The sequence below is a fragment of the Tachyglossus aculeatus genome, chromosome 21, assembly GCF_015852505.1.
Source record: "Tachyglossus aculeatus isolate mTacAcu1 chromosome 21, mTacAcu1.pri, whole genome shotgun sequence".
NCBI classification, from domain to species: Eukaryota; Metazoa; Chordata; class Mammalia; order Monotremata; family Tachyglossidae; genus Tachyglossus; species Tachyglossus aculeatus.
In genome coordinates, this window is record NC_052086.1 from 15,102,321 (window position 1) to 15,116,478 (window position 14,158).

Here is a 14,158-nt window from a genome sequence, read left to right on the forward strand (position 1 = left end):
AGCTCTCTTCCTCCCTTCAAAGCCCTACTGAGAGCTCACCTCCTCCAGGAGGCCTTCCCAGACTGAGCCCCCTCCTTCCTCTCCCCCTCCCCACCTCCTTCCCCTCCCCACAGCACCTGTATATATGTCTGTACAGATTTATTACTCTATTTTACTTGTACATATTTACTATTCTACTTATTTTATTTTGTTAATATGTGTTGTTTTGTTGTCTGTCTCCCCCTTCTAGACTGTGAGCCCGCTGTTGGGTAGGGGCCGTCTCTATATGTTACCGACTTGTACTTCCCAAGCGCTTAGTCCAGTGCTCTGTACACAGTAAGCGCTCAATAAATACGATTGAATGAATGCTTGGATTCTGGAAGAGGACCCAGGAGAAGCCTGTTAAGGAAAAATCCGGAGGCTTGGGAATGCGATTGTGCGGTCCATGGTGAAGAGGTGCCTGAATTTTGAGAGATGAACATATATGTGAGCAGAAGCAGTGTGGCTCAGTGGAAAGAGCCCGGGCTTTGGAGTCAGACGTTGTGGGTTCGAATCCTGGCTCCACCACAAGTCAGCTGTGTGACCTTGGGCAAGTCACTTAACTTCTCTGAGCCTCAGTTCCCTCATCTGTAAAAATGGGGATTAAGACTGTGAGCCCAACGTGGGGCAACTTGATCACATTGTATCCCCCCCAGCGCTTAGAACAGTGCTTTGCACATAGTAAGCACTTAAGAAATGCCATCATCATCATAATGGCTAGAGCAGGGCCCGGCTCTGCCACTTGTCTGCTAGGTAAACTTGGGCAAGTCACTTCACATCTCTGGGCCTCAGTTAGTTCATCTGTAAAATGGGGATTGAGACTGTGAGCCCCACGTGGGACAGGGATGTGTTTGTATTCCCCCAATGCTTTGAACAGTGCCTGGCAACAAAGTAAGCACTTAACAAATACCATAATCATTATTATTATTATATAGGAGGTGGGGGCGGGATCTTCGGGACGGTGGAGGAGAGTTGGTCTGCCTCTTGCTGTCAAGGCCACGAAGACCTGGGCTTGGAGGGCCGGCTCCTTGTCTTCTGGAAATCACAGATCGTTGGAAGGCAAAAATGCGGAAAAATCCAGGGGCTTCCTTGTTGGCAGGGCAGCCCAACAGGTTAGTGGTTCTGGAATCCTCCCCCTCCTCTCCCTCTCCATCCCTCCGGCCTTACCTCCTTCCCTTCCCCACAGCTCCTGTATATATGTATATATGTTTGTACGGATTTATTACTGTACTTATTTATTTATTTTACTTGTACATATCTATTCTCTTTATTTTATTTTGTTAATACGTTTGGTTTTGTTCTCTGTCTCCCCCTTCTAGACTGTGAGCCCACTGTTGGGTAGGGACCGTCTCTATGTGTTGCCAACTTGTACTTCCCAAGTGCTTAGTGCAGTGCTGTGCACACAGTAAGCGCTCAATAAATACGATTGATTGATTGATTGATTGGAAGCCCTAGCGGGGAGGTGGCTTGGGTTGGGGCCGGCGGGGTCCTCTGTCCTGGAGGGGCAAGGAAAGGGCCAAACTGTACTTGTGCTCAAATTCCCTGAGCCCAAACCTGGAGCTGGCCCTGGTCCTCACCGTTCCCCAAATTCTCCTGCAGGATGGTTGTAGTTGGGGAGCAGAGTGGGGGTCCCTCACTCTCCGGGGAGCGCCCAGAGCCCCAGTTCCAACGACTGATGTTGGAGGAATTAAAAGGGGTCCGGGATCGAAGGAAGGCGAACAGTTTAGTGGATATTGAGCCTGAAGGGAGCAATATGGTAGGGGAAGGGACAGGCATCCGAATTTTTTTTTGGGGGTGGGGGGGTCCAGCGGCACCCCCACCGCCACAAGGCCTTCCGGGAGATGTAGTTTAGACTATGGAAGTTGGGAGTTTCAACAGGTCCATCCATCCATCATCCATCAATCATATTTATTGAGTGCTTACTGTGTGCAGAGCACTGTACTAAGCGCTTGGGAAGTACAAGTTGGCAACATATAGAGATAGTACCTACCTAACAGTGGGCTCACAGTCTAAAAGGGGGAGACAGAGAACAAAACCAAACATAATAACAAAATAAAAGAAATAGAATAGATATGTACAAGTAAAATAGAGTAATAAATATGTACAAACATATATACAGGTGCTGTGGGGAAAGGAAGGAGGTAAGATGGGGAGGATGGAGAGGGGGATGAGGCGGAGAGGAAGGAAGGGGCTCAGGTCTTATTCATTCCCGAGGTTTAGGTGATCAGACCTCAGCTCTCCCAACTGAAGGCCAATGTGGCTCGTGTATTATAGTTGTCATATTACTCTATTTATTTATTTATTTTACTTGTACATATCTATTCTATTTATTTTATTTTGTTAATATGTTTTGTTTTGTTCTCTGTCTCCCCCTTCTAGACTGGGAGCCCACTGTTGGGTAGGGACCATCTCTATATGTTGCCAACTTGGACTTCCCAAGTGCTTAGTACAGTGCTCTGCACACAGTAAGTGCTCAATAAATACAACTGATTGATTGATTGATTGATCCAGACCAAGGTCACGCTGCATCCTTTGTAATTTCCAAAAATATGATTCCCTGAAGCATTCTTCAAAGATTCAGAGGTCACAGGTTCTAATCCCAGCTCCACCACTTGTCAGCTGTGTGACTTTGGGCAAGTCACTTAACTTCTCTGGGCCTCAGTTCCCTCATCTGTAAAATAGGGATTAAGACTGTGAGCCCGCCTTGGGACAACCTGATCATCTTGTATCATCCCCAGCACTTAGAACAGTGCTCTGCACATAGTAAGCGCTTAACAAATGCCATCATTATTATTTAAGATTAGCAGGGGAGAATGCTGCCTAAAATATGAGATTTTGCTAGCTCCTAGCAATACCAGATAATGACTTCTCCTACTGCCTCTCCCTTCTAGGTCGTCATTGCACTTGGATTTTTATCCTTTAAGCACTTAAAATTCACCCCAATGTCAACCCCACAACACTTATGATTTATCGGAGAAGAAGCATGGTTTAGTGGCAAGACCCCAGGCTTGGGAGTCCGAAGTTGTGGGTTCTAATCCTGGCTCCGCCACTTGTCAGCTGTGTGGCTTTGAGCAAGTCACTTCACTTCTCTGTGCCTCAGTTCCCTTGTCTGTAAAATGGGGATTAAGACTGTGAGCCCCACGTGGGATCATCTGATAACCTCGTATCTCACCCAGCAATTAGAACGGTGCTTGGCCCATGGTAAGCGTTGAACAAAAATTATTATTATTATTATTTTAATGGGAAGCATCATGGCATAGTGGAAAGAGCGTGGCCCAGGGAATCAGAGGGCATGGTTTCTAATCCTGGCTCCACCAGTTGCCCGATGTGTGACTTTGGCCAAGTCTCTGAACTTCTCTGTTAACTGCAAAATGGGAATTTAATATCTCGTCTCCCTTCTACATACACTGTGAGCCCTATATGGGACAGAGACTGTGTCTGGCCTAATTAACTTGTTGAGTGCTTACTATATGCACAGCGCTATACTAAGCGCTTGGGAGAGTACCATTCAACAATAAACAGACACATTCCCGGCCCACGAGTTTACAGTCTAAGAGTCCGTGCCCCATATGGGGCTCACAGTTTTAATCCCCGTTTTACAGGTGAGGTAACTGGGGCACAGAGAAGTAACTTGAGCAAGGTCACTCAACAAGGTGGCACACTGAGTCAGGTTCAGAAATAATAATAATAATGGCATTTGCTAAGCGCTTACCATGTGCAAAGCACTGTTCTAAGCTCTGGGGAGGTTACAAGGTGATCAGGTTGTCCCACGGGGGGCTTACAGTCTCCATTTTACAGATGAGGTAACTGAGGCCCAGAGAAGTGACTTGCCCAAAGTCACACAGATGACAAGTGGCGGAGCCGGGGTTTTGAACCCATGACCTCTGACTCCAAAGCCCGGGCTCTTTCCACTGAGCCACGCTGCTTCCACAATAACAGACCCCAGCTCCTTCCGACTCCCAGCCCTGTGCTCTAAGATCCTTGTGGGCAGGGAATGCGTCGATTTCTTGCGGTACTGCACTCCCAAGCGCTCAGTACAGTGCTCTGCACACAGTAGGTGCTCAATAAATTTGAATGAATGAATGAATTTTAGGTCACACTGTTCTAGGCGTTTGGAAGAATTCAACATTCCCTCAAATGCTTAGTTCGGTGCTGTGCACTAAGTACCGTTGATTGATGGATGATTGAATTATGTTGCCAATTTGTACTTCCCAAGCGCTTAGTACAGTGCTCTGCACATAGTAAGCACTCAATAAATACGATTGATGATGATGATGATGGATGACTGCAGGTAAGATAATTTGGCAAACCACACATCACTCCTATTATTCTGTCTGTCCCAATAGGGTGTGAGAGAAATACAACAAAAAAAATCCATTCCCTCCCAAGCCTACACTCATCCAGCTTACCCAGTCTGACCACAGTTGGTTCACTGGAGGATAATTCCACCTCACTTGGGGCACCTCAGTGGTGGTGGTAGTAGTAGTAGTTGTAATAATAACGGTGGCAACTATTAAGCTCTTATAATAATAATAATGATGGCATTTGTTAAGCGCTATATGCAAGGCACTGTTCTAAGCGCTGGGGAGGATACAAGGTGATCAGGTTGTCCCACGGGGGGCTCACAGTCTTAATCCCCATTTAACAGATGAGGTAACCGAGGCCCAGAGAAGTGAAGTGACTTGCCCAAAGTCTCACAGCTGACAAGCGGCGGAGCTGGGATTAGAACCCATGACCTCTGACTCCCAAGCCCGGGCTCTTTCCACTGAGCCACGCCGTACAAGATTATCAGAGTAGTCAGTTCCCGCCATCCGCGAGTCTCGCAATCTGAGAGAGAGGGGTTTATCAGTTCCTCATCTGTGAAATGAAGCCAAAGCCCAGAGGGGTTAAGTGACTTACCCACAGTGACACAGCAGGCAAGTGGCAAAGCCAGGACTAACCCTGATCTCCAGATTAGCAGCATGGCTCAGTGGAAAGAGCCTGGGCTTTGGAGTCACAGGTCGTGGGTTCAAATCCCTGCTCTGTCAGTTGTCAGCTGTGTGACTTTAGGCAAGTCACTTCACTTCTCTGGGCCTCAATTACCTCATCTGTAAAATGGGGATTAAGACTGTGAACCCCCTGTGGGGCAACCTGATCACCTTGTAACCTCCCCAGTGCTTAGAACAGTGCTTTGCATATAGTAAGCGCTTAATAAATGCCATTATTATTATTATTATTATTAATAATAAGTCTTTTAGACTGTGAGCCCACTGTTGGGTAGGGACTGTCTCTATATGTTGCCAATTTGTACTTCCCAAGCACTTAGTACAGTGCTCTGCACATAGTAAGTGCTCAATAAATACGATTGATGATGATTATTATTATCTCCTGGCTTCCAGTCCTGTGCTCTTTCCATCGGGCTACAATAATAATAATAATAATAATGGCATTGTTAAGCGCTTACTATGTGCAAAGCACTGTTCTAAGCACTGGGGGGATACGAGGTGATCAGGTTGTCCCATGTGGGGCTCACAGTCTTCATCCCCATTTTACAGATGAGGGAACTGAGGCCCAGAGAAGTGAAGTGACTCGCCCAAGGTCGCCCAGCCGAAAAGTGGCGGAGCAGGGATTAGAACCCACGACCTCTGACTCCCAAGCTCGGGCTCTTTCCACTGAGCCACGCTGCTTCTCTATGATTGAACACCACCCGCTGAACACTTGGAAAAGCACGACAGAGCAGAACACGCATTCCCAGCCTACAAGGAGCTCACAGTCCTCCCCCTTGTAGTAGTTTTTCGAGAAAAACAAGCAGTCAGGAAAACTAGTGATGCCCTGGCCACCCCTCCAATCTTTCCATCTGTAAACTGGAGAAAAAGGCGAGTTAGGAAAGTGCTGTGAGCTTTATGGAAGGAAGAGTGCAGTCCAAGTCATCAACCGATATTTATTGAGCACCTACCATGGGCAACGCAATGCACTAAGCGCTTGGGAGAGCCCAAGGGAGTTGGTAAACACGAACCCTGCCCTTGGAGAGCTTACAGTCTACAGAGGGGAGACAAGACATTAAAATAAATTAGATCGGGGAGCCGCAGAGTCTAAGGACGTGAACATAAGTGCTGTTGGGCTGGGCTGGAGATCTTACAGTCTACAGAGGGGAGACAAGACGTTAAAATAAATTAGATCGGGGAGCAGCAGAGTCTAAGTACGTGAACATTGAGTGCTGTTGGGCTGGGGTGTGTATCAAAGTGCTTAGAGGGTACGGACCCAAGTGCACAGGCAACACAAAAGAGAGATTAAGGTGGGGAGATAACAGTCAGGGAAGGCTTCTTGGAGGAGATATGATTTTTGTCATGACCTCGAAGATGGGGATGTGGTGCTCTGTGTGATGTTTGTTGTTTTGCAGTCTCCTCTCCCGTGCACTTGATAAAACTGCCTGGCCCACGTAGGCACTCAATAAATAATACTATCTTGGGGACCTGTGAGGGATTTGCCCTCGTGTCTCTCCCACACCTCTTCTGTTACCCCCAAGAGAGGGCTCTCGCCCTCCCACTTTTTTAAAAAAATGGCATTAAGTGCTTACTATGTGCAAAGCACCGTTCTAAGCGCTGGGGAGGTTACAAGGTGATCAGGTTGTCCCACGGAAGGCTCACAGTCTTCATCCCCATTTTACAGATGAGGTAACTGAGGCCCAGAGAAGTCAAGTGACTTGCCCAAAGTCACCCAGCTGACAGTTGGCGGAGCTGGGATTTGAACCCATGATCTCTGCCTCCAAAGCCCCGGCTCTTCCCACTGAGCCACGCTGCTTCTCTGGCGCTTCCAAACCCCGCCTGGAGAGGTTGATGGGGCAGAGGGGGTTGGAAGAGAAACAGTCACGATGTATTTTTTATTCGGAATCAGTAATGGGAACCGGAGTGTGTACTCGTGTGCCCCTCACTCAATCAATCATATTTATTGAGCGCTTACTGTGTGCAGAGCACTGTACTAAGCGCTTGGGAAGTCCAGGTGGCCAGCAACCAACCCGGCTAACGGGGTGGGACGCAAATCGCCGGGTCATATCCCTTCCCCCTGACTCCTACCACTCCAGGAACTCGGAGTGAGGGTTGCCGAGTGGATCTTTGTGGGAAAGTGAATGGCTTTCCTGAGTGGCTGCCCTAGGGCTCCCAATCCACCAGTTGCAGCCCTGACCCTCATCTTCCTCTGCTCCCTGGACCGGTTGAGGGGTGGAGAGCGGTGTGGGGGTGGGAAGTAGCAGGAGAGGGAAAACTGCTGAAAATGAACTTGTTCCTTAGGTAACTACCTCCTTCAGCTCCCTGAGGTAGCTCCAGCAGCAGGTCAGGCCAGGTCCCCCTTCTAATAACAATAATAATGTTGGCATTTGTTATTTACTACGTGCCAAGCACTGTTCTAAGCGCTGGGGTATATTCAAGGTAATCAGGTTGTCCCACGTGGGGCTCACAGTCTTAATCCCCATTTGGCAGATGAGGGAACTGAGGCACAGAAAAGTGAAGTGACTTGGCCAAAGTCACACAGCTAATTGGCGGAGCCGGGATTTGAACCCCTGACCTCTGACTCCAAAGCCCGGGCTCTTTCCACTGAGCCACGCTGCTTCTAGAGTGTAAGCCCGTTGTTGGGTAGGGATTGTCTCTGTTGCCGAATTGGACTTTCCAAGGGCTTAGTCCAGTGCTCTGCACAGTCAGTGCTCAATAAATACGACTGGATGAATGAGAACCATTCCCCATCTGCCCCACTCAGGCACCAGTGGCTCCCGTGCACTCCGTCCACCCTCTCCCTCCTGTCTCTTCACTCAGCTCTGCTCTTGGTCTGGTGGAGAGAGCACTCCCCTGGGAATCAAGGAGACCCCCCTGTTCTGGTCCCATAATTGTCTGCGGTGGGCTAGCATGGATGGAGCCTGCTCACGCTCCCTGCACCGTGCTGCGCCCCTGTCCGACTACTTCATTCATTCATTCAATCGTATTTATTGAGCGCTTACTGTGCGCAGAGCACTGGACTAAGTGCTTGGGAAGTACAAGTCGGCAACGTATAGAGACGGTCCCTACCCAACAACGGGCTCACAGTCTAGAAGGGGGAGACAGACGACAAATAAAAACATGGAGACAGGTGTCTATACCGTCCTGCTCGTTGCACTCTGGGCCCCGGTGGGGACACCACTGGCCGGAAGGGAGCCGGCGAATCACGCTGCACAGTTCTTCCGTGCAGGTTCCCAGGCTGGAAGATTTAGGGCCGCTCTTCCTGGCGGGAGACTCCACCCTCACCCACCCGCTCTCCCACTTCACCCCAGCTCACACTCCCCGCTCCTCCCAGGCTCGCTTTCTCGGCGGGTCCTGCCGACGACCTCCTTCCTCGTTCACATGTGACAGACCCCATCCATCTCCCCTGGGCCTACTCTGGTTCATTTCTCTTCTGTCCGGGCCGCAGCCTCATCTCAGCTCATGGCACTTTTGTATAGCATCGTTTTACGCACACTGGGCACTTCTTCCTATTTGCGCATCTCCTCCAAAATATTCTACGCTCCTGGTGGAGTGGCTCCTACCTGTTGTAATCTCCCAACCGCTAAGCGGGGTGCCCTGCACACAGTAGGTGCCCGAAAAATAAATACCGATTGACTGATTGGCACAGGAGGCTGCTCTTTGGCACTCAGCTCCATACCACCCTTTCCGCCGCCACCACAGACTTCTGCTTTTTACCCCCAAGAGTCACCCCAATTTGAGCCCAGCCCTGACGCTGCCCTATACGTCTATAGGGGCCGTGCCCTATCTCCCCAGAACTCCACCTCCGGACAGGTCTCTCCCACCTGCTCCGGAACCTCGAGGCCTACTTCCCCTCTTCCTTTCAGGCAGATGGTCCCCACCGCGTCCTGCCCTCCGCTCCGCTGCCGCCCATTACAGCCCAGAGACAGACACCCGGGCACAGCTTCCGCGTCCCAAGAGACCTCGGTGGCTTTGTTTGGAGATGCTCGAGAAAGGGAAAGGTGGAGGAGAGGGGAGTTGGAGAGGGGCTAAAGGAATTCCGCCTCGGTGGGTTTCCCCAGGTCCCGAACAAAGTCCGAACCCAGCCCGAAGTCCTTCCTGTACTCGGGGCCCTCACGGGGCCTTTCTCCCCGGTGAGTCCTCTGATGCTGGATCAGATTCGAGGTCCGGGCGAACGCCTTGCCGCAGTCCAGGCAGACGTAGGGCCTCTCCCCGGAGTGGGCCGCCCGGTGGATCAGGAGGTGGGAGCTCTGGCTGAACCGCTTCCCGCAGTCCCCGCACGCGAACGGTTTCTCCCCGACGTGGGTCCTCTGGTGCCGGAGGAGATTGGAGCTGTCCACGAAGCTCTTCCCGCACTCGGGACACCCGTAAGGCTTCTCTCCCGTGTGAGAGCGCTGGTGTTTGACGAGCTTGGAGCTGTGAAAGAAGCTCTTCCCACAGTCGGGGCACCCGTAGGGCCTCTCCCCCGTGTGGGTGCGCCGATGGTCGGTGAACTGGGAGCGCTCGCCGAAGGCCCGGCCGCAGTCGGGGCACTTGTAGGGCTTCTCCCCGTTGTGGGTCCTCCGGTGGCGGAGGCAGTCGGAACTGTTGGTGAAGCCCTTCCCGCAGTCGGGGCAGGTGTACGGTTTCTCCCCGGTGTGGGACCGCTGGTGTTTGAGGAGGTAGGAGCTCCGGCCGAAACTGTCCCCGCACCAGCCGCACTTGTAGGGCTTCTCGCCGCTGTGCGATCGGCGGTGCTGGATGAGGTTGGAGCTGAGGCCGAAGGACTTCCCGCACTCGGGGCACTTGTACGGCTTCTCCCCGGTGTGGGTCCGCTGATGCTGGATCAGGTTGGAGCTCACGCTGAAGTTCTTCCCGCACTCCCCGCAGGCGTAGGGCTTCTCCCCGGTGTGGGTCCGCCGATGCTTCACCAGGTCCGAGCTGCGCCCAAAGCCCTCCCCGCAGTCGGGGCACTTGTGGGGCTTGTGGCCCGTGTGGCTCCTGCGGTGCTGGATCAGGTTGGAGCTCAGGCTGAAGCGCCGCCCGCACTCCGGGCACGGGTACGGTTTCTCCCCCGTGTGAGTGCGGTGGTGCTTCACCAGGTCCGAGCCCCGCCGGAAACCCTTCCCGCACTCGGGGCACCGGTAGGGTTTCTCTCCCGGGTGGGTGCCCTGATGCCGAATGAGATCCGGAAGGCGGAGGGCATCCTCTCCGCACTCGGGGCACCTGTAGGAGTTGGTTTCTCCAAAAGCTAGGCGCTGGGGTGCGGGCCTACCCTCCCGGACGCCCTGCAGCCATTCCCCGCACAGCTTCTCTCTCCCCCTCACCCTCTCCCAGTCTCGTCGCTGCTCCGACCACTGGGGAAAGTCGCTCTCGGGATGCTTCGGCGAGGAAATCCCTCGCGGAAATCCTTCCAGCCCGAGGCCGTGGGGCACGTCCCGTGGGCCCTCATCCGTCCCTTCTTGCTGGAAATTCTCCGCACGTCTGGGCCCGGCTCCTGCGGAAGTCAGTGAATCAGTCAGTTGGATTTACTGAGAGCTCACGGGGTGCAGTCCTTGGGAGAGCACGATGCCACAATAAACAGATATTCCCTGTCCACAACAAGCTTACAGTCTAGAGGGGGGAGACAGACGTTAATATAAATGCATAAATTACAGATATGTACCTAAGCTGGCGGGGGGGGGGGTGGGATAAATGAATGGAGCAAGTCAGGGCAACACAAAAGGAGGTAGGAAAAGGGGAAAGTAGGGCTTAATCAGGGAAGGCTTCTTGGAGAAGATGTGCCTTCAGCTGTCAGCTGTGTGACTTTGGGCACATCACTTAACTTCTCTGGGCCTCCATTACGTCAGCTGTAAAATGGGGATGAAGACTGTGGGACACATAATAATAATAATAATAATGATGGTATTTGTTAAGTGCTTACTATGTGCAAAGCACTTTTCTAAGCTCTGGGGAGGTTACAGGGTGATCAGGTTGTCCCACGGGGGGCTCACAGTCTTGATCCCCATTTTACAGATGAGGTAACTGAGGCACAGAGAAGTTAAGTGACTTGCCCAAGGTCACACGGCTGACAATTGGTGGAGTCGGGATTTGAACCCATGACCTCTGATTCCCAAGCCTATGCGCCTTCCATTGAGCCATGCTGCTTACCATCAGGGACATGGTAACCTTACCCACGGGACAACCTGATCACCTTGTAACCTCCCCAGCACTTAGAACAGTGCTTTGCACATAGTAAGCGCTTAACAAATACCATCATCATTATTATTATTGTTATTCAATAAAGGAGAATCCAGACTTCATCTGCTCCCAGGCCTTAGGTGTCCCTCATCTCCCAATCCTCACCTAGGTTGGGACACCTCTCGGGTTGCCCCTTTCCCTGGAATTCTGGGGTCCTCATCTCCCTCCACCGTTGTGGGGTGTGGGGGGGGCTCCGTCCCTGAGAAGGGGACCGGCCGGCCCCCGAAACTACGAAACTGGTCCGATGGGGCACGGCTTAACAGAAAGAAGGACTGGGAATCAGTGGTCGTGGGTTCTAATACAGGCTCCACCACTTGTCAACTGTAAGACTTTGGGCAAGTCACTAACTTCTCTGTGCCTCCGTACCCTCATCTGCAAAATGGGGATTAAGACTGTAAGCCCATTGTATCTATCCCGGGGCTTAGAACAGTGCTTGGCACATAGTACGCGCTTAGTAAACACTATTATTATCATTATTACTATTATTATGGGGCGGGCGCAGAACCCCAGATGCCGGACCAGGACACCAGCCCGGGTGTCTCCCCGCCGGGGCTCCGGCTCTCTGGGGGGATTTAATAATGATAATAATAATGATGATGATGGTAAGCAGCGTGGCTCAATGGAAGGAGCATAGGCTTGGGAATCAGAGGTCATGGGTTCAAATCCCGATTCCACCAATTGTCAGCTGTGTGACCTTGGGCAAGTCACTTAACTTCTCTGTGCCTCAGTTACCTCATCTGTAAAACGGGGATCAAGACTGTGAGCCCGCCGTGGGACAACCTGATCACCCTGTAACCTCCCCAGCGCTTAGAAAAGTGCTTTGCACACAGTAAGCGCTTAACAAATACCACTATTATTATTATTATTATTATTATTATTATTATTATTATGTGTGCTGTGTCACCTTGGGCAAGTCATTTAACTTCGCTGAGCCTGTTACCTCATCTGTAAAACGGAGATTAAGACTGTGAAACTGATCACCGTGTATCCCCCCCCACCAGCGCTTAGAACAGCACCTGTATATATGTATATATGTTTGTACATATTTATTACTCTATTTTACTTGTACATATCTATTCTATTTATTTTATTTTGTTAGTATGTTTGGTTTTGTTCTCTGTCTCCCCCTTTTAGACTGTGAGCCCACTGTTGGGTAGGGACTGTCTCTATATGTTGCCAACTTGTACTTCCCAAGCGCTTAGTCCAGTGCTCTGCACACAGTAAGCGCTCAATAAATACGATTGATTGATTACTCTACTTATTTATTTATTTTACTTGTACATACCTAGTATTTATTTTATTTTGTTAGTATGTTTGGTTTTGTTCTCTGTCTCCCCCTTCTAGACTGTGAGCCCACTGCTGGGTAGGGACTGTCTCTCGATGGTGCCAACTTGTACTTCCCAAGCGCTTAGTCCAGTGCTCTGCACACAGTAAGCGCTCAATAAATACAATTAATTGATTGATTGATTGACTTGACACCTGTCCTCATGTCTTGTTTTGTTGTCCCCCCTTCTAGACTGGGAGCCCGTTGTTGGGTAGGGGCCGTCTCTAGATGTGGCCAACTTGGACTTCCCAAGCGCTTAGTCCAGTGCTCTGCACACGGTAAGTTACCAATAAATATTATTGATTGATTGATGATTGATTGATTGATTGATTGAGCTCACCGGGGCGGGGAGGAGGCCGGTCGTGGGGCTCCCTCTCGGAGGGGATGCAGCCGGCTCGGGGTTGGGGGGCCATGACCAGGGCGGCGAGGGAGGCTGAGGCCTCCATTCCCAGCATGCCCCGTTCTCCTGTCAAGGGCCAGCCCAGAGGCTTCTGGGAGAAGGAGTCCCCCACTTCCGCCGCAGAGGGATGCTCCTCCGCCTTAGCGCGACTACAAATCCCAGAATCCCCCCGCCCCAGTCACGTGACCCGACCCGCCCGCGCGCCTGCGCGAGGGGGAAAGGCCACTCCGCGCCGCCACGTGATCCGCGCCTGCGCAAGGGGGGGAGGCAACGCCGCGGCGTCACGTGACCCGCCCCGCGGGCCTGCGCAAAGGGGAAAGAACATCCACTTCATAACGGTGGCCTTTGTTCATTCATTCAATCGTATTTATGGAGCGCTTATTCATTCATTCAATCGTATTTATGGAGCGCTTATTGGGTGCTAAGGACTGGACTAAGCGCTTGGGAAGTACAAATTGGCAGCATCAATCAATCAATCGTATTTATTGAGCGCTTACTGTGTGCAGAGCACTGGACTAAGCGCTTGGGAAGTACAAGCTGGCAACATCAATCAATCAATCGTATTTATTGAGCGCCTACTGTGTGCAGAGCACTGGACTAAGCGCTTGGGAAGTACAAGTTGGCAACATATAGAGACAGTCCCTACCCACCAGTGGGCTCACAGTCTAAAAGGGGGAGACAGAGAACAAAACCAAACATCCTAACAGAAAAAAAATAAATAGAATAGATATGTACAAGTAAAATAAATAAATAGAGTAATAAATATGTACAAACATATATACATCTACACAGGTGCTGTGGGGAAGGGAAGGAGGTAAGATGGGATGGAGAGGGGGACGAGGGGGAGAGGAAGGAAGGGGCTCAGTCTGGGAAGGCCTCCTGGAGGAGGTGAGCTCTCAGTAGGGCCTTGAAGGGAGGAAGAGAGCTAGCTTGGCGGATGGGCAGAGGGAGGGCATTCCAGGCCAGGGGGAGGAAGTGGGCCGGGGGTCGATGGCGGGACAGGCAAGAACGAGGTACAGTGAGGAGATTAGCGGCAGAGGAGCGGAGGGTGCGGGCTGGGCTGGAGAAGGAGAGAAGGGAGGTGAGGGAGGAGGGGGCGAGGTGATGGACAGCCTGGAAGCCCAGGGTGAGGAGTTTCTGCCTGATGTGCAGATTGGTAGCCACTGGAGATTTTTGAGGAGGGGAGTAACATGCCCAGAACGTTTCTGGACAAAGACAATCCGGGCAGCAGCA

General features: G+C 51.3%; 1 protein-coding gene across 1 annotated transcript; it reads right to left on the minus strand.

Annotated features, from left to right (window-relative positions):
• Nucleotides 1-8,050: 8,050 nt before the first annotated feature.
• LOC119942555 (zinc finger protein 501-like) lies at nt 8,051-12,965 on the minus strand. Its single transcript, XM_038763391.1, has 2 exons — nt 12,866-12,965; nt 8,051-10,458 (listed from the first exon to the last, which is right to left on the minus strand). Exons 1-2 carry the CDS (start codon nt 12,936-12,938, stop codon nt 9,011-9,013), a joined length of 1,521 nt encoding a protein of 506 aa, XP_038619319.1. The 5' UTR covers nt 12,939-12,965; the 3' UTR covers nt 8,051-9,010.
• Nucleotides 12,966-14,158: the final 1,193 nt, after the last annotated feature.